The sequence below is a fragment of the Anomaloglossus baeobatrachus genome, chromosome 5, assembly GCF_048569485.1.
Source record: "Anomaloglossus baeobatrachus isolate aAnoBae1 chromosome 5, aAnoBae1.hap1, whole genome shotgun sequence".
Classification (NCBI taxonomy): Eukaryota; Metazoa; Chordata; class Amphibia; order Anura; family Aromobatidae; genus Anomaloglossus; species Anomaloglossus baeobatrachus.
This window is the reverse complement of record NC_134357.1, coordinates 597,085,759-597,103,675: the sequence shown is the minus strand read 5'-3', so window position 1 is coordinate 597,103,675 and position 17,917 is coordinate 597,085,759. Positions and strand designations below refer to the sequence as shown.

The 17,917-nt window shown below is 59.7% G+C and overlaps 1 protein-coding gene across 10 annotated transcripts in view; it reads left to right on the top strand.

Moving 5' to 3' along the window:
- The window catches only part of RHBDL3 (rhomboid like 3), a 91,032-nt gene extending 81,176 nt beyond the window's left edge, over positions 1-9,856 (top strand). For all 10 annotated transcript variants that reach the window (XM_075351524.1, XM_075351520.1, XM_075351517.1 and 7 more), the window contains 2 exons: positions 5,119-5,179; positions 9,188-9,856. In XM_075351524.1, the coding sequence (XP_075207639.1) occupies positions 5,119-5,179; positions 9,188-9,459 (333 nt within the window). In that variant the 3' untranslated portion in view covers positions 9,460-9,856. The remainder of the gene's footprint in view (positions 1-5,118; positions 5,180-9,187) is intronic.
- Positions 9,857-17,917: the final 8,061 nt, after the last annotated feature.

Here is a 17,917-nt window from a genome sequence, read left to right as displayed (position 1 = left end):
CAGTGAGGAGAGCATGCACCCTGCAGCACCCCCAGTGAGGAGAGCGTGCACCCCTGCAGCACCCCCAGTGAGGAGAGCGTGCACCCTGCAGCACCCCCAGTGAGGAGAGCGTGCACCCCTGCAGCACCCCCAGTGAGGAGAGCGTGCACCCTGCAGCACCCCCAGTGAGGAGAGCGTGCACCCCTGCAGCACCCCCAGTGAGGAGAGCGTGCACCCTGCAGCACCCCCAGTGAGGAGAGCGTGCACCCCTGCAGCACCCCCAGTGAGGAGAGCGTGCACCCTGCAGCACCCCCAGTGTGGAGAGCGTGCACCCTGCAGCACCCCCAGTGCGGAGAGCGTGCACCCTGCAGCACCCCCAGTGAGGAGAGCGTGCACCCCTGCAGCACCCCCAGTGAGGAGAGCGTGCACCCTGCAGCACCCCCAGTGAGGAGAGCGTGCACCCTGCAGCACCCCCAGTGAGGAGAGTGTGCACCCTGCAGCACCCCCAGTGAGGAGAGTGTGCACCCTGTAGCACCCCCAGTGTGGAGAGCGTGCACCCTGCAGCACCCCCAGTGAGGAGAGCGTACACCCTGCAGCACCCCCAGTGAGGAGAGCGTACACCCTGCAGCACCCCCAGTGAGGAGAGCGTGCACCCTGCAGCACCCCCAGTGAGGAGAGCGTGCACCCTGCAGCACCCCCAGTGAGGAGAGTGTGCACCCTGCAGCACCCCCAGTGAAGAGAGCGTGCACCCCTGCAGCACCACTGCAGCACCCCTGCAGCACCCCCAGTGAGGAGAGCGTGCACCCTGCAGCACCCCCAGTGAGGAGAGCGTACACCCTGCAGCACCCCCAGTGAGGAGAGCGTGCACCCCTGCAGCACCACTGCAGCACCCCTGCAGCACCCCCAGTGAGGAGAGCGTGCACCCTGCAGCACCCCCAGTGAGGAGAGCGTACACCCTGCAGCACCCCCAGTGAGGAGAGCGTGCACCCCTGCAGCACCCCCAGTGAGGAGAGCGTGCACCCCTGCAGCACCCCCAGTGAGGAGAGCGTGCACCCTGCAGCACCCCCAGTGAGGAGAGCGTGCACCCCTGCAGCACCCCCAGTGAGGAGAGCGTGCACCCTGCAGCACCCCCAGTGAGGAGAGCGTGCACCCCTGCAGCACCCCCAGTGAGGAGAGCGTGCACCCTGCAGCACCCCCAGTGTGGAGAGCGTGCACCCTGCAGCACCCCCAGTGCGGAGAGCGTGCACCCTGCAGCACCCCCAGTGAGGAGAGCGTGCACCCTGCAGCACCCCCAGTGAGGAGAGCGTGCACCCTGCAGCACCCCCAGTGAGGAGAGCGTGCACCCTGCAGCACCCCCAGTGAGGAGAGTGTGCACCCCTGCAGCACCCCCAGTGAGGAGAGCGTGCACCCTGCAGCACCCCCAGTGAGGAGAGTGTGCACCCTGTAGCACCCCCAGTGAGGAGAGTGTGCACCCTGTAGCACCCCCAGTGTGGAGAGCGTGCACCCTGCAGCACCCCCAGTGAGGAGAGCGTACACCCTGCAGCACCCCCAGTGAGGAGAGCGTGCACCCTGCAGCACCCCCAGTGAGGAGAGCGTGCACCCTGCAGCACCTCCAGTGAGGAGAGCATGCACCCTGCAGCACCCCCAGTGAGGAGAGCGTGCACCCTGCAGCACCCCCAGTGAGGAGAGCGTGCACCCTGCAGCACCCCCAGTGAGGAGAGCGTACACCCTGCAGCACCCCCAGTGAGGAGAGCGTGCACCCTGCAGCACCCCCAGTGAGGAGAGCGTGCACCCCTGCAGCACCCCCAGTGTGGAGAGCGTGCACCCCTGAAGCACCCCCAGTGTGGAGAGCGTGCACCCTGCAGCACCCCCAGTGAGGAGAGCGTGCACCCCTGCAGCACCCCCAGTGAGGAGAGTGTGCACCCTGCAGCACCCCCAGTGAGGAGAGCGTGCACCCTGCAGCACCCCCAGTGAGGAGAGCGTGCACCCTGCAGCACCCCCAGTGAGGAGAGCGTGCACCCTGCAGCACCTCCAGTGAGGAGAGCATGCACCCTGCAGCACCCCCAGTGAGGAGAGCGTGCACCCTGCAGCACCCCCAGTGAGGAGAGCGTGCACCCTGCAGCACCCCCAGTGAGGAGAGCGTACACCCTGCAGCACCCCCAGTGAGGAGAGCGTGCACCCTGCAGCACCCCCAGTGAGGAGAGCGTGCACCCCTGCAGCACCCCCAGTGTGGAGAGCGTGCACCCCTGAAGCACCCCCAGTGTGGAGAGCGTGCACCCTGCAGCACCCCCAGTGAGGAGAGCGTGCACCCCTGCAGCACCCCCAGTGAGGAGAGTGTGCACCCTGCAGCACCCCCAGTGAGGAGAGTGTGCACCCTGCAGCACCCCCAGTGAGGAGAGCGTGCACCCTGCAGCACCCCCAGTGAGGAGAGCGTGCACCCCTGCAGCACCCCCAGTGAGGAGAGCGTGCACCCCTGCAGCACCCCCAGTGAGGAGAGCGTGCACCCCTGCAGCACCCCCAGTGAGGAGAGCGTACACCATGCAGCACCCCCAGTGAGGAGAGCGTGCACCCCTGCAGCACCCCCAGTGAGGAGAGCGTGCACCCTGCAGCACCCCAAGTGAGGAGAGCGTGCACCCTGCAGCACCCCCAGTGAGGAGAGCGTGCACCCTGCAGCACCCCCAGTGAGGAGAGCGTACACCCTGCAGCACCACCAGTGAGGAGAGCGTGCACCCTGCAGCACCTCCAGTGAGGAGAGCGTGCACCCTGCAGCACCCCCAGTGAGGAGAGCGTGCACCCCTGCAGCACCCCCAGTGTGGAGAGCGTGCACCCTGCAGCACCCCCAGTGAGGAGAGCGTGCACCCCTGCAGCACCCCCAGTGAGGAGAGCGTGCACCCCTGCAGCACCCCCAGTGAGGAGAGCGTGCACCCCTGCAGCACCCCCAGTGAGGAGAGCGTGCACCCTGCAGCACCCCCAGTGAGGAGAGCGTGCACCCCTGCAGCACCTCCAGTGAGGAGAGCGTGCACCTCTGCAGCACCCCCAGTGTGGAGAGCGTGCACCCCTGCAGCACCCCCAGTGTGGAGAGCGTGCACCCTGCAGCACCCCCAGTGAGGAGAGCGTGCACCCTGCAGCACCCCCAGTGAGGAGAGCGTGCACCCCTGTAGCACCCCCAGTGAGGAGAGCGTGCACCCTGCAGCACCCCCAGTGAGGAGAGCGTACACCCTGCAGCACCCCCAGTGAGGAGAGCGTGCACCCTGCAGCACCCCCAGTGAGGAGAGCGTGCACCCTGCAGCACCCCCAGTGAGGAGAGCGTGCACCCTGCAGCACCCCCAGTGAGGAGAGCGTACACCCTGCAGCACCCCCAGTGAGGAGAGCGTGCACCCTGCAGCACCCCCAGTGAGGAGAGCGTGCACCCTGCAGCACCCCCAGTGAGGAGAGCGTGCACCCTGCAGCACCCCCAGTGAGGAGAGCGTGCACCCTGCAGCACCCCCAGTGAGGAGAGCGTGCACCCCTGCAGCACCCCCAGTGAGGAGAGCGTGCACCCTGCAGCACCCCCAGTGAGGAGAGCATGCACCCTGCAGCACCCCCAGTGAGGAGAGCGTGCACCCCTGCAGCACCCCCAGTGAGGAGAGCGTGCACCCTGCAGCACCCCCAGTGAGGAGTTCAAGACTTCTGAGGAAATCAGAACCAGGGGTGATCTTGGCTTGTTATGTTGGGGTGGTAGTGGTTTTGGGGTGTCATGTGGGGGTGGCTGAGGTTTTGGAGTGTCATTTTCGGGTGGCTGTGATCTTGGGGTGTCATGTTGGGGGTGGTTGCGGTTTTGGGATGTCATGTTGGGGGAGGCTGTGATCTTGGGGTGTCATGTTGGGGGTGGTTGCGGTTTTGGGATGTCATGTTGGGGGAGGCTGTGATCTTGGGGTGTCATGTTGGGGGAGGCTGTGATCTTGGGGTGTCATGTTGGGGGTGGTTGCGGTTTTGGGATGTCATGTTGGGGGTGGCTGTGATCTTCGGGTGTCATGTTGGGGGTGGTTGCGGTTTTGGGATGTCATGTTGGGGGTGGCTGTGGGTTTGGGGTGTCATGTTGGAGGTGGCTGTGGTTTTTGGGGTGTCATGTTGGAGGTGGCTGTGGTTTTTGGGGTGTCATGTTGGGGGTGGCTGTGGTTTTTGGGTGTCATGTTGGGGGTGGTTGCGGTTTTGGGATGTCATGTTGGGGGTGGCAGTGGTTTTGGGGTGTCATGTTGGGGGTGGCTGTGATCTTGGAGTGTCATGTTGGGGGTGGCTGTGGTTTTGGGGTGTCATGTTGGGGGTGGCTGCGGTTTTGGGGTGTCATGTTGGGGGTGACTGTGATCTTGGGGTGTCATGTTGGGGGTGGCTGTGGTTTTGGGGTGTCATGTTGGGGGTGGCTGCGGTTTTGGGGTGTCATGTTGGGGGTGGCTGTGATCTTGGGGTGTCATGTTGGGGGTGGCAGTGGTTTTGGGGTGTCATGTTGGGGGTGGCTGTGGTTTTGGGGTGTCATGTTGGGGGTGGCTGTGGTTTTGGGGTGTCATGTTGGGGGTGGCTGTGGTTTTGGGGTGTCATGTTGGGGGTGGCTGTGGTTTTGGGGTGTCATGTTGGGGGTGGCTGTGGTTTTGGGGTGTCATGTTGGGGGTGGCTGTGGTTTTGGGGTGTCATGTTGGGGTTGGCTGTGGTTTTGGGGTGTCATGTTGGGGATTGCTGTGATCTTGGGGTGTCATGTTGGGGGTGGCTGTGGTTTTGGGGTGTCATGTTGGGGGTGGCTGTGATCTTGGGGTGTCATGTTGGGGGTGGCTGTGGTTTTGGGGTGTCATGTTGGGGGTTGCTGTGATCTTGGGGTGTCATGTTGGGGGTGGCTGTGGTTTTGGGGGGGGTCATGTTGGGGGTGGCTGTGGTTTTGGGGTGTCATGTTGGGGGTGGCTGTGGTTTTGGGGTGTCATGTTGGGGGTGGCTGTGGTTTTGGGGTGTCATGTTGGGGGTGGCAGTGGTTTTGGGGTGTCATGTTGGGGGTGGCTGTGGTTTTGGGGTGTCCTGTTGGGGGTTGCTGTGATCTTGGGGTGTCATGTTGGGGGTGGCTGTGGTTTTGGGGTGTCTTATGTTGAGGTCACTGATCTGTTTTCTTCTCCCCAGAACTGGTCGGGGATGCGCTGTCAGTTCAAGCTCCTGCGCACGTCCTTCGCTTTAATATGTAGTAAGTATGAGCCCCAATAGCTGCAGTTTAGGGGACCCCCCATATGCCACGATCCAGCACCCCAACCTTTATATACAAAGAGGGAAAAAAGCGGATACCAGCACCGAGTCATCATATAGTGCCAGCAGCCAATCACAGCGCAGCTTTCAGGGTATAACCTCTGCTGGGGGCGACTCCTGCCCCCTACATCCAACACCCCAGATTATACGGCCAAAAGTCACCCCAAAAATAAGCATCACAGGAGACCGTGAGGTCACAGCAAAGACAGCCAGAGACGCCCTCTGCTGGACACTTAGGGAATGACAGGTGGCCAAGACTAAGTATAGAGATGCCAGGAGTGTAATACTCTGCAGGATAGATCACTATATGTGTCAGGAGGTGGAGGAGCGATGCTCTGCAGAGGTGAATGCTGTAATACTCTGCAGGATAGATCACTATATGTGTCAGGAGGTGGAGGAGCGATGCTCTGCAGAGGTGAATGCTGTAATAATCTGGATTCGGTCTGGACTGTGACTCGGCCGCTCACACACAGGGATATGCTGTGATCTGAGCCCTCCATTGTAGCTCTGCAGGATGATGAGGGTGGTTGTGCTGCTGGAAGGTGATGCTACGCCCCGGGATCACGTCTTCTGCAGTAACAGGTTTCCTCCAGGATTGTCCTGGATTTATCTCCATCCATTTTCCCATCAGTTCTGAGCAGCTTCCCTGCCCCTGCTGGAGAAAAGCCTCCCCACAGCAGGATGCGGCCTCCACCATGTGTGACGGTGGGGAGGGTGTTCTCAGGGTGATGTGCAGGGTTAGTTTTCTGCCAGGATATATCACCATGTATCTGTCAGGTGGAGGAGCGATGCTCTGCAGAGAGCTCAGTGGTGTAATAATCTGCAGGATATATCCCCATGTATCTGTCAGGTGGAGGAGCGATGCTCTGCAGAGGGGTCAGTGGTGTAATAATCTGCAGGATATATCCCCATGTATCTGTCAGGTGGAGGAGCGATGCTCTGCAGAGGGGTCAGTGGTGTAATAATCTGCAGGATATATCCCCATGTATCTGTCAGTGGAGGAGTGATGCTCTGCAGAGAGGTCAGTGGTGTAATACTCTGCAGGATATATCCCCATGTATCTGTCAGTGGAGGAGCGATGCTCTGCAGAGGGGTCAGTGGTGTAATAATCTGCAGGATATATCACTATGTATGTGTCAGGAGGTGGAGGAGCGATGCTCTGCAGAGGGGTCAGTGGTGTAATAATCTGCAGGATATATCACTATGTATGTGTCAGGAGGTGGAGGAGCGATGCTCTGCAGAGGGGTCAGTGGTGTAATAATCTGCAGGATATATCCCCATGTATCTGTCAGGTGTAGGAGCGATGCTCTGCAGAGAGGTCAGTGGTGTAATAATCTGCAGGATATATCCCCATGTATCTGTCAGGTGTAGGAGCGATGCTCTGCAGAGAGGTCAGTGGTGTAATAATCTGCAGGATATATCCCCATGTATCTGTCAGGTGTAGGAGCGATGCTCTGCAGAGAGGTCAGTGGTGTAATACTCTGCAGGATATATCCCCATGTATCTGTCAGGTGTAGGAGCGATGCTCTGCAGAGAGGTCAGTGGTGTAATACTCTGCAGGATATATCCCCATGTATCTGTCAGGTGGAGGAGCGATGCTCTGCAGAGAGGTCAGTGGTGTAATAATCTGCAGGATATATCCCCATGTATCTGTCAGTGGAGGAGCGATGCTCTGCAGAGGGGTCAGTGGTGTAATAATCTGCAGGATATATCACTATGTATGTGTCAGGAGGTGGAGGAGCGATGCTCTGCAGAGAGGTCAGTGCTGTAATAATCTGCAGGATATATCACTATGTATCTGTCAGGAGGAGGAGTGATAGTCTGCAGAGAGGTCAGTGGTGTAATAATCTGCAGGATATATCACTATGTATGTGTCAGGAGGTGGAGGAGCGATGCTCTGCAGAGAGGTCAGTGGTGTAATAATCTGCAGGATATATCACTATGTATCTGTCAGGAGGTGGAGGAGCGATGCTCTGCAGAGGGGTCAGTGGTGTAATAATCTGCAGGATATATCCCCATGTATCTGTCAGGTGTAGGAGCGATGCTCTGCAGAGAGGTCAGTGGTGTAATAATCTGCAGGATATATTCCCATGTATCTGTCAGGTGGAGGAGCGATGTTCTGCAGAGAGGTCAGTGGTGTAATACTCTGCAGGATATATCACTATGTATCTGTCAGGAGGTGGAGGAGCGATGCTCTGCAGAGAGGTCAGTGGTGTAATACTCTGCAGGATATATCCCCATGTATCTGTCAGGTGGAGGAGCGATGCTCTGCAGAGAGGTCAGTGGTGTAATAATCTGCAGGATATATCCCCATGTATCTGTCAGGTGGAGGAGCGATGCTCTGCAGAGAGGTCAGTGGTGTAATACTCTGCAGGATATATCCCTATGTATCTGTCAGGTGGAGGAGCGATGCTCTGCAGAGAGGTCAGTGGTGTAATAATCTGCAGGATATATCTCCATGTATCTGTCAGGTGCAGGAGCGATGCTCTGCAGAGAGGTCAGTGGTGTAATAATCTGCAGGATATATCCCCATGTATCTGTCAGGTGGAGGAGCGATGCTCTGCAGAGAGGTCAGTGGTGTAATAATCTGCAGGATATATCCCCATGTATCTGTCAGGTGGAGGAGCGATGCTCTGCAGAGAGGTCAGTGGTGTAATAATCTGCAGGATATATCCCCATGTATCTGTCAGGTGGAGGAGCGATGCTCTGCAGAGAGGTCAGTGGTGTAATACTCTGCAGGATATATCACTATGTATGTGTCAGGAGGTGGAGGAGCGATGCTCTGCAGAGAGGTCAGTGGTGTAATAATATGCAGGATATATCCCCATGTATCTGTCAGGTGGAGGAGCGATGCTCTGCAGAGAGGTCAGTGGTGTAATAATCTGCAGGATATATCCCCATGTATCTGTCAGGTGGAGGAGCGATGCTCTGCAGAGAGGTCAGTGGTGTAATACTCTGCAGGATATATCACTATGTATGTGTCAGGAGGTGGAGGAGCGATGCTCTGCAGAGAGGTCAGTGGTGTAATACTCTGCAGGATATATCACTATGTATGTGTCAGGAGGTGGAGGAGCGATGCTCTGCAGAGAGGTCAGTGGTGTAATAATATGCAGGATATATCACTATGTATCTGTCAGAAGGTGGAGGAGCGATGCTCTGCAGAGAGGTCAGTGGTGTAATACTCTGCAGGATATATCACTATGTATCTGTCAGGAGGTGGAGGAGCGATGCTCTGCAGAGAGGTCAGTGGTGTAATACTCTGCAGGATATATCACTATGTATCTGTCAGGAGGTGGAGGAGCGATGCTCTGCAGAGAGGTCAGTGGTGTAATACTCTGCAGGATATATCACTATGTATCTGTCAGGAGGTGGAGGAGCGATGCTCTGCAGAGAGGTCAGTGGTGTAATACTCTGCAGGATATATCACTATGTATCTGTCAGAAGGTGGAGGAGCGATGCTCTGCAGAGAGGTCAGTGGTGTAATAATCTGCAGGATATATCACTATGTATGTGTCAGGAGGTGGAGGAGTGATGCTCTGCAGAGAGGTCAGTGGTGTAATACTCTGCAGGATATATCACTATGTATCTGTCAGGAGGTGGAGGAGCGATGCTCTGCAGAGAGGTCAGTGGTGTAATAATCTGCAGGATATATCACTATGTATCTGTCAGGAGGTGGAGGAGTGATGCTCTGCAGAGGGGTCAGTGGTGTAATAATCTGCAGGATATATCACTATGTATGTGTCAGGAGGTGGAGGAGCGATGCTCTGCAGAGAGGTCAGTGGTGTAATACTCTGCAGGATATATCACTATGTATCTGTCAGGTGTAGGAGCGATGCTCTGCAGAGAGGTCAGTGGTGTAATAATCTGCACGATATATCCCCATGTATCTGTCAGGTGGAGGAGCGATGCTCTGCAGTCTTCCATGGTAACACGTGTTCTCTCGTTGCAGTGAGCCTGGAGTTCGGCAGGGCGGTCTGGCTGCGGTTTTCACCCTCTTCCTACGCCCCGTGCCCGCACCCCAGCTTTGTGGCACACTTGGGTGGGGTTGTGGTGGGTATCACGTTGGGGGTGGTCATCCTCCGGCACTTCGGGCAGCGTCTGGCGGACCAGTCGTTGTGGTGGATCTTCCTGGGCGGCTCCGTCCTGTTTGTGGTGTTTGCGGTGCTGTGGAACGTGTTTGCTTTCAGTATGCCCGGTCTCCGGTTACCGCCGCCGCCATAACATGGGACTGGGGTGACGGTCCCCGCACTGCGACGCAGGAGGCCGCGCCTGGACACAAACCAGCATCTCCCAGAATCTGCTCAGATCTCTGCTGGCCGTCAGTGAATGGAAACCTTCTCATTTACAGCCTTATACAATGTAACGACCCCTCAGCTGTACAAACGCAGACAACTCCCAGCGTATCTGGAGCAGAGGACGTAAGACACTGGACACAATGTACGGTGGTGGGGAAGGAGCCGCTAAATCTATGAGGGCAAGGCGAAACGTCGTCACCCCCTGAAGAAGCTTCATGTGCAGAGTAATTCGCATTCTCATGAATATTAATGAGTCGGTACAGGACCCTCCGGCGGCCATGCTGTGTGATAGGCTTTTTCTACTAAGGTTTTATAAAGGGTTAAGTTTGTGGCCGCCTCTTCATTATTCCACACAAAACTGAGACAGTGACCACGATGAAGAGTCAGGCAGTCGCAACTGAGAGGAAGCTACTTGTCTCCAGCAGGAGGCAGGCGTGACCATACATCATGGCATAGGCTAGATACCCAAGAAACCCAGACATGACCGCTAGAACCGGCGACAGGGGGCAGGACCGGCGACAGCGGGCAGGAGCGGCGACAGCGGGCAGGAGCGGCGACAGCGGGCAGGAGCGGCAACAGAGGGCAGGACCGGCGACAGGGGGCAGGACCGGCGACAGGGGGCAGGACCGGCGACAGCGGGCAGGAGCGGCGACAGCGGGCAGGAGCGGCGACAGCGGGCAGGAGCGGCGACAGCGGGCAGGAGCGGCGACAGCGGGCAGGAGCGGCGACAGCGGGCAGGAGCGGCGACAGCGGGCAGGACCTCTCCTCATACTCCAGACCGTCCCTCACTAAACCCATCTCCACCTCTAGATTTATGTTCATCAAATCCTTGTCGCCAACGCAGCTCCTCCTGTTCTCTTCTGTCCATGTCTAGACCACTCCCTCCAGACTCCTGCCGCTACATCAAACACCTCCCCCACTGCACACTCTCCTTCCCTGGCGATCTCCTCCGCCTCTCTCCACACTCTCCTTCCCTGGCGACCTCCTCCGCCTCTCTCCACACTCTCCTTCCCTGGCGATCTCCTCCGCCTCTCTCCACACTCTCCTTCCCTGGCGACCTCCTCCGCCTCTCTCTACACTCTCCTTCCCTGGCGACCTCCTCCGCCTCTCTCCACACTCTCCTTCCCTGGCGACCTCCTCCGCCTCTCTCCACACTCTCCTTCCCTGGCGATCTCCTCCGCCTCTCTCCACACTCTCCTTCCCTGGCAACCTCCTCCGCCTCTCTCCACACTCTCCTTCCCTGGCGATCTCCTCCCCCACTCCACACTCTCCTTCCCTGGCGATCTCCTCCGCCTCTCTCCACACTCTCCTTCCCTGGTGATCTCCTCCCCCACTCCACACTCTCCTTCCCTGGCGACCTCCTCCGCCTCTCTCCACACTCTCCTTCCCTGGCGATCTCCTCCTCCTCTCTCCACACTCTCCTTCCCTGGCGATCTCCTCCGCCTCTCTCCACACTCTCCTTCCCTGGCGATCTCCTCCGCCTCTCTCCACACTCTTCTTCCCTGGCGATCGCCTCCTCCGCCTCTCTCCACACTCTCCTTCCCTGGCGATCTCCTCCGCCTCTCTCCACACTCTCCTTCCCTGGCGATCTCCTCCACCTCTCTCCACACTCTCCTTCCCTGGCGATCTCCTCCCCCACTCCACACTCTCCTTTCCTGGCGATCTCCTCCACCTCTCTCCACACTCTCCTTCCCTGGCGACCTCCTCTGCCTCTCTCCACACTCTCCTTCCCTGGCGATCTCCTCCCCCACTCCACACTCTCCTTCCCTGGCGACCTCCTCCGCCTCTCTCCACACTCTCCTTCCCTGGCGATCTCCTCCCCCACTCCACACTCTCCTTCCCTGGCGATCTCCTCCGCCTCTCTCCACACTCTCCTTCCCTGGCGACCTCCTCCGCCTCTCTCCACACTCTCCTTCCCTGGCGACCTCCTCCGCCTCTCTCCACACTCTCCTTCCCTGGCGACCTCCTCCGCCTCTCTCCACACTCTCCTTCCCTGGCGACCTCCTCCGCCTCTCTCCACACTCTCCTTCCCTGGCAACCTCCTCCGCCTCTCTCCACACTCTCCTTCCCTGGCGATCTCCTCCCCCACTCCACACTCTCCTTCCCTGGCGATCTCCTCCGCCTCTCTCCACACTCTCCTTCCCTGGTGATCTCCTCCCCCACTCCACACTCTCCTTCCCTGGCGATCTCCTCCGCCTCTCTCCACACTCTCCTTCCCTGGCGATCTCCTCCCCCACTCCACACTCTCCTTTCCTGGCGATCTCCTCCGCCTCTCTCCACACTCTCCTTCCCTGGCGACCTCCTCCGCCTCTCTCCACACTCTCCTTCCCTGGCGATCTCCTCCCCCACTCCACACTCTCCTTCCCTGGCGACCTCCTCCGCCTCTCTCCACACTCTCCTTCCCTGGCGATCTCCTCCCCCACTCCACATCTCCTCCCCCACTCCACACTCTCCTTCCCTGGCGATCTCCTCCGCCTCTCTCCACACTCTCCTTCCCTGGTGATCTCCTCCCCCACTCCACACTCTCCTTCCCTGGCAATCTCCTCCGCCTCTCTCCACACTCTCCTTCCCTGGCGATCTCCTCCCCCACTCCACACTCTCCTTCCCTGGCGACCTCCTCCGCCTCTCTCCACACTCTCCTTCCCTGGTGATCTCCTCCGCCTCTCTCCACACTCTCCTTCCCTGGCGACCTCCTCCGCCTCTCTCCACACTCTCCTTCCCTGGCGATCTCCTCCGCCTCTCTCCACACTCTCCTTCCCTGGCGACCTCCTCCGCCTCTCTCCACACTCTCCTTCCCTGGCGACCTCCTCCGCCTCTCTCCACACTCTCCTTCCCTGGCGACCTCCTCCGCCTCTCTCCACACTCTCCTTCCCTGGCGACCTCCTCCGCCTCTCTCCACACTCTCCTTCCCTGGCGACCTCCTCCGCCTCTCTCCACACTCTCCTTCCCTGGCGACCTCCTCCGCCTCTCTCCACACTCTCCTTCCCTGGCAACCTCCTCCGCCTCTCTCCACACTCTCCTTCCCTGGCGATCTCCTCCCCCACTCCACACTCTCCTTCCCTGGCGACCTCCTCCGCCTCTCTCCACACTCTCCTTCCCTGGCGATCTCCTCCCCCACTCCACACTCTCCTTCCCTGGCGATCTCCTCCGCCTCTCTCCACACTCTCCTTCCCTGGTGATCTCCTCCCCCACTCCACACTCTCCTTCCCTGGCAATCTCCTCCGCCTCTCTCCACACTCTCCTTCCCTGGCGATCTCCTCCCCCACTCCACACTCTCCTTCCCTGGCGACCTCCTCCGCCTCTCTCCACACTCTCCTTCCCTGGTGATCTCCTCCGCCTCTCTCCACACTCTCCTTCCCTGGCGATCTCCTCCGCCTCTCTCCACACTCTCCTTCCCTGGCGACCTCCTCCGCCTCTCTCCACACTCTCCTTCCCTGGCGATCTCCTCCGCCTCTCTCCACACTCTCCTTCCCTGGCGACCTCCTCCGCCTCTCTCTACACTCTCCTTCCCTGGCGACCTCCTCCGCCTCTCTCCACACTCTCCTTCCCTGGCGACCTCCTCCGCCTCTCTCCACACTCTCCTTCCCTGGCGACCTCCTCCGCCTCTCTCCACACTCTCCTTCCCTGGCGACCTCCTCCGCCTCTCTCCACACTCTCCTTCCCTGGCGACCTCCTCCGCCTCTCTCCACACTCTCCTTCCCTGGCAACCTCCTCCGCCTCTCTCCACACTCTCCTTCCCTGGCGATCTCCTCCCCCACTCCACACTCTCCTTCCCTGGCGATCTCCTCCGCCTCTCTCCACACTCTCCTTCCCTGGTGATCTCCTCCCCCACTCCACACTCTCCTTCCCTGGCGATCTCCTCCGCCTCTCTCCACACTCTCCTTCCCTGGCGATCTCCTCCCCCACTCCACACTCTCCTTTCCTGGCGATCTCCTCCGCCTCTCTCCACACTCTCCTTCCCTGGCGACCTCCTCCGCCTCTCTCCACACTCTCCTTCCCTGGCGATCTCCTCCCCCACTCCACACTCTCCTTCCCTGGCGACCTCCTCCGCCTCTCTCCACACTCTCCTTCCCTGGCGATCTCCTCCCCCACTCCACACTCTCCTTCCCTGGCGATCTCCTCCGCCTCTCTCCACACTCTCCTTCCCTGGTGATCTCCTCCCCCACTCCACACTCTCCTTCCCTGGCGATCTCCTCCGCCTCTCTCCACACTCTCCTTCCCTGGCGATCTCCTCCCCCACTCCACACTCTCCTTCCCTGGCGACCTCCTCCGCCTCTCTCCACACTCTCCTTCCCTGGCGACCTCCTCCGCCTCTCTCCACACTCTCCTTCCCTGGCGATCTCCTCCCCCACTCCACACTCTCCTTCCCTGGCAATCTCCTCTGCCTCTCTCCACACTCTCCTTCCCTGGCGATCTCCTCCCCCACTCCACACTCTCCTTCCCTGGCGATCTCCTCCGCCTCTCTCCACACTCTCCTTCCCTGGCGACCTCCTCCGCCTCTCTCCATCTCCTCCCCCACTCCACACTCTCCTTCCCTGGCGACCTCCTCCGCCTCTCTCCACACTCTCCTTCCCTGGCGACCTCCTCCGCCTCTCTCCACACTCTCCTTCCCTGGCGATCTCCTCCGCCTCTCTCCACACTCTCCTTCCCTGGCGACCTCCTCCGCCTCTCTCCACACTCTCCTTCCCTGGCGACCTCCTCCGCCTCTCTCCACACTCTCCTTCCCTGGCGATCTCCTCCCCCACTCCACAATCTCCTTCCCTGGTGATCTCCTCCTCCTCTCCTTCCCTGGCGATCTCCTTCGCCTCTCTCCACACTCTCCTTCCCTGGCGATCTCCTCCGCCTCTCTCCACACTCTCCTTCCCTGGCGATCTCCTCCGCCTCTCTCCACACTCTCCTTCCCTGGCGATCTCCTCCGCCTCTCTCTACACTCTCCTTCCCTGGTGATCTCCTCCTCCTCTCTCCTTCCCTGGCGATCTCCTCCCCCACTCCACACTCTCCTTCCCTGGTGATCTCCTCCCCCACTCCACACTCTCCTTCCCTGGTGATCTCCTCCCCCACTCCACACTCTCCTTCCCTGGTGATCTCCTCCCCCACTCCACACTCTCCTTCCCTGGCGATCTCCTCCGCCTCTCTCCACACTCTCCTTCCCTGGCGATCTCCTCCGCCTCTCTCCACACTCTCCTTCCCTGGCGATCTCCTCCGCCTCTCTCCACACTCTCCTTCCCTGGCGACCTCCTCCGCCTCTCTCCACACTCTCCTTCCCTGGCGACCTCCTCCGCCTCTCTCCACACTCTCCTTCCCTGGCGACCTCCTCCGCCTCTCTCCACACTCTCCTTCCCTGGCGACCTCCTCCGCCTCTCTCCACGCTCTCATTCCCTGGCGACCTCCTCCGCCTCTCTCCACGCTCTCCTTCCCTGGTGACCTCCTCCGCCTCTCTCCACGCTCTCCTTCCCTGGCGATCTCCTCCGCCTCTCTCCACGCTCTCCTTCCCTGGCGATCTCCTCCGCCTCTCTCCACACTCTCCTTCCCTGGCGATCTCCTCCGCCTCTCTCCACACTCTCCTTCCCTGGCGATCTCCTCCGCCTCTCTCTACACTCTCCTTCCCTGGTGATCTCCTCCTCCTCTCTCCTTCCCTGGCGATCTCCTCCCCCACTCCACACTCTCCTTCCCTGGTGATCTCCTCCCCCACTCCACACTCTCCTTCCCTGGTGATCTCCTCCTTGTCTCTCCTTCCCTGGCGATCTCCTCCGCCTCTCTCCACACTCTCCTTCCCTGGCGACCTCCTCCGCCTCTCTCCACACTCTCCTTCCCTGGCGATCTCCTCCGCCTCTCTCCACACTCTCCTTCCCTGGCGACCTCCTCCGCCTCTCTCCACACTCTCCTTCCCTGGCGACCTCCTCCGCCTCTCTCCACACTCTCCTTCCCTGGCGATCTCCTCCGCCTCTCTCCACACTCTCCTTCCCTGGCGATCGCCTCCTCCGCCTCTCTCCACACTCTCCTTCCCTGGCGATCGCCTCCTCCTCTCTCCACACTCTCCTTCCCTGGCGATCTCCTCCGCCTCTCTCCACACTCTCCTTCCCTGGCGATCTCCTCCGCCTCTCTCCACACTCTCCTTCCCTGGCGACCTCCTCCGCCTCTCTCCACACTCTCCTTCCCTGGCGATCTCCTCCGCCTCTCTCCACACTCTCCTTCCCTGGTGATCTCCTCCTCCTCTCCTTCCCTGGCGATCTCCTCCGCCTCTCTCCACACTCTCCTTCCCTGGCGATCTCCTCCGCCTCTCTCCACACTCTCCTTCCCTGGCGACTTCCTCCGCCTCTCTCCACACTCTCCTTCCCTGGCGACCTCCTCCGCCTCTCTCCACACTCTCCTTCCCTGGCGATCTCCTCCGCCTCTCTCCACACTCTCCTTCCCTGGCGATCGCCTCCTCCGCCTCTCTCCACACTCTCCTTCCCTGGCGATCGCCTCCTCCTCTCTCCACACTCTCCTTCCCTGGCGATCTCCTCCGCCTCTCTCCACACTCTCCTTCCCTGGCGACCTCCTCCGCCTCTCTCCACACTCTCCTTCCCTGGCGATCTCCTCCGCCTCTCTCCACACTCTTCTTCCCTGGCGACCTCCTCCGCCTCTCTCCACGCTCTCCTTCCCTGGCGATCTCCTCCGCCTCTCTCCACACTCTCCTTCCCTGGCGACCTCCTCCGCCTCTCTCCACACTCTCCTTCCCTGGCGATCTCCTCCGCCTCTCTCCACACTCTCCTTCCCTGGCGATCTCCTCCGCCTCTCTCCACACTCTCCTTCCCTGGCGATCTCCTCCGCCTCTCTCCACACTCTCCTTCCCTGGCGATCTCCTCCGCCTCTCTCCACGCTCTCCTTCCCTGGCGATCTCCTCCGCCTCTCTCCACGCTCTCCTTCCCTGGCGATCTCCTCCGCCTCTCTCCACGCTCTCCTTCCCTGGCGATCTCCTCCGCCTCTCTCCACGCTCTCCTTCCCTGGCGATCTCCTCCGCCTCTCTCCACGCTCTCCTTCCCTGGCGATCTCCTCCGCCTCTCTCCACGCTCTCCTTCCCTGGCGATCTCCTCCGCCTCTCTCCACGCTCTCCTTCCCTGGCGATCTCCTCCGCCTCTCTCCACACTCTCCTTCCCTGGCGATCTCCTCCGCCTCTCTCCACACTCTCCTTCCCTGGCGATCTCCTCCGCCTCTCTCTACACTCTCCTTCCCTGGCGATCTCCTCCGCCTCTCTCCACACTCTCCTTCCCTGGCGACCTCCTCCGCCTCTCTCCACGCTCTCCTTCCCTGGCGATCTCCTCCGCCTCTCTCCACACTCTCCTTCCCTGGCGACCTCCTCCGCCTCTCTCCACACTCTCCTTCCCTGGCGATCTCCTCCGCCTCTCTCCACACTCTCCTTCCCTGGCGATCTCCTCCGCCTCTCTCTACACTCTCCTTCCCTGGCGATCTCCTCCGCCTCTCTCCACACTCTCCTTCCCTGGTGATCTCCTCCTCCTCTCCTTCCCTGACGATCTCCTCCGCCTCTCTCCACACTCTCCTTCCCTGGCGATCTCCTCCGCCTCTCTCTACACTCTCCTTCCCTGGTGATCTCCTCCTCCTCTCTCCTTCCCTGGTGATCTCCTTCGCCTCTCTCCACACTCTTTCTCTGGCCTTCTCCTCCGCTCTCCACACTTTCCTTTCCTGCTCCCCTTCCTTCTCCACACTCTTTTCTGTCGTCCTCGTCTCTCCACATTCTTTTCTGTTGTCCTCTTCTCTCCACACGATTTTCTGTCCTCCTTCACTTTCTTTCTCCACGCTGTTCTTGGTCGTCCTCCTCTCGCCACAATTTTCTCTGTTAACCTCCTCTCCACACTCTTCAGTCCTCCTCTCAGTCTTCCTCCTCTCTCCACATGATTACAGTATCTTTGTTCTCTCTCCATAATTATTTCTGTCCTCCTCACCCTCCTTGCTAGACTTGTCTCTGTCCTCCTCCTCTTTCCACTCACTTGTCTGTCCTCTTCCTCTCTCAACACTTTTTGCTGTCTTGCTCCATCTCCTTTCTCAACATTCTTTGCTGTCCTCTATCCACACTTTTTGTCCTCCTCCTTCCACCACTCTTCTCTGTCTTCCTTCTCAAATCCACACTCTTGTCTGTCCTCCTCGCTCCAGACTTGTGTCTACCCTCGCTGTATTTGAACACTCTTCCTTATCCTCCTCTCTCCACATTTCTCTGTCCTCCCCATGCTTGATCCAGATTCATATTTGTCCTTCACATCTCTGTTCTAGCTCAACAACATCTTCTGTTTACACTCTCCTCTGTACTCCCCCCTCTGTACTCCTATCTCAACTCTTCTTTGCCTCCTCTTTTCACAATTCTCTGTTCTCCTCCCTCCGGACTCGAC